The 1,712-nt window shown below is 28.4% G+C and overlaps 1 protein-coding gene across 1 annotated transcript; it reads left to right on the plus strand.

Annotated features, from left to right (window-relative positions):
- Positions 1-724: 724 nt before the first annotated feature.
- Positions 725-1,284, plus strand: LOC111615339 (the record flags this gene model as incomplete). The annotated part of the gene is made up of 3 exons (XM_023356763.1): positions 725-864; positions 942-1,073; positions 1,149-1,284. Coding segments are annotated over exons 1-3 (291 nt in total), but the record flags the coding sequence as incomplete, so codon positions are not given.
- Positions 1,285-1,712: the final 428 nt, after the last annotated feature.

Below are 1,712 nucleotides of genomic sequence, written 5' to 3' on the forward strand. Positions count from 1 at the left end.
AAAATTTTGCAGATTCATTCTCCATTTAGTAAAATATAAAGTAAATAAAAATAAAAATTATGACGAATTTCCTTTTGATTCACTTTTTTCTCTAGTCTAATCTGGTTTGTCAAATCCGGTTATGAATAATTAACAATATGCACACAGCACGCTTGCCTGTGTTGCATGATATACCTACCTGTCTGTGTTTGTATATATAGCCTATATACACAGACACAAACACGTAGTAAATAGGAATTTTATAAGCAAACGGACGGTTTCTCAGGTGAGATTCTATACTAAAATATTCTTATAAGTTAGTATTTCTTTCAATGTAGTTTAATATTTCTTTGTTCTGCATGTATTATATATATATATAGGCCTATATATGTTCGGTATATCTGAACTCGGTACCGATTTTGATATATTAAAGTTACGAATAAATTAATTTAATTTGTATAAAATATAATTTAAAACGTGTTTAATCGAACAATTTCTATATTATTTAAATATTTTAATATCTACACGTAGAATTTCAATTTAAACTTTTGCAACGTTTTCTGGGAATTCGGAGATAAACGAGTTAAAGAACGTTTACGACCTTGTCCTTGAATACTTCTTTTTTTCTATAAAATCAAATTTTATTTTTTAAAAATGCAAAATAATAATGAAAATTCAGTTAAAATTATAGATAATTTTTTTTATATGATGCATTTTATTTTTAAATTTTCAAAAAATGTGTACAGCGAATCACGTTTTAGAATTTAGTCAGATGATATCTGACATTCACTCGATTGGCTGGAAAATTGGTTACCGTTTCTAAACTGCTGAGAGTTTCTCTCGGCTCAGTGACGAGCGATTGATGTCATTTGTTTCGTATAAAGCGTACGATATTGGCAAACTTATTTAACTGCTCCTGGAAGCATCCCTTATTAATTAACGATTCATGTTTATTTTTACAGTTTGACCATGAAGAAAGCTCTAGTTATAATTTTAGTGTTTGTGCTTCTCAATTCTCTTTACTTGGAAGCAAATTCGGCAATGATTCGTCCTTACGAACTTCATAAACTACGCAAGAGAGAAATTAATGAAAGGTTCGATAGTTTTTTTTTTTTTAATAATTATTTGTAATTTCTGAGGGTTTTAATTAAAAATTTAATGAATTCTAGAGTTGGCGACTATATTCCTAGAGAAGATTTAATTCAAGGAAGAAGTAGAATTACTGGACGTGAAGTATTTTTACCGGGTATAAGTGGGAGAAGACATAATTCAGAAGACGAAGTTGATGAAAATTTATATGAAGATATTACGAATTTTTTTTATAATTATGTATTAATACATATTTATGTACAAACCTATCAGTTATTTCCCTCTTTCCAAAGCTCCAAGAGCACTGGACAATGCAATGTCTTGGACTATTTGAACATCTCAATCTACAACGCCTCTTCCTCTTTGCACTAACATCGGACCAAATTGACAAGAGAACAACAATGGCCAGAAGAATAAATAATTTCTTCATCTTTAGACTAAAACAATATTATTTTGATAATTTAACACTAAATCTCTATTAAAACGATTACATTTAAAATCATTTTTTAAAAGAATTCCAAAACATTCCAAAAATACATTGCTTAAATACTCTTCTAATACACTAAAAGTACACGAATAATTTGAAATTATTTGTAATACTTACTCGGTTCGATGTAGATTTTTAGAGTTTCGAGCAAGGTTTT

Source organism: Centruroides sculpturatus, unplaced genomic scaffold (genome assembly GCF_000671375.1).
Source record: "Centruroides sculpturatus isolate CEXI.00-Female unplaced genomic scaffold, Cexi_2.0 scaffold2389, whole genome shotgun sequence".
In the NCBI taxonomy this organism is placed as follows: Eukaryota; Metazoa; Arthropoda; class Arachnida; order Scorpiones; family Buthidae; genus Centruroides; species Centruroides sculpturatus.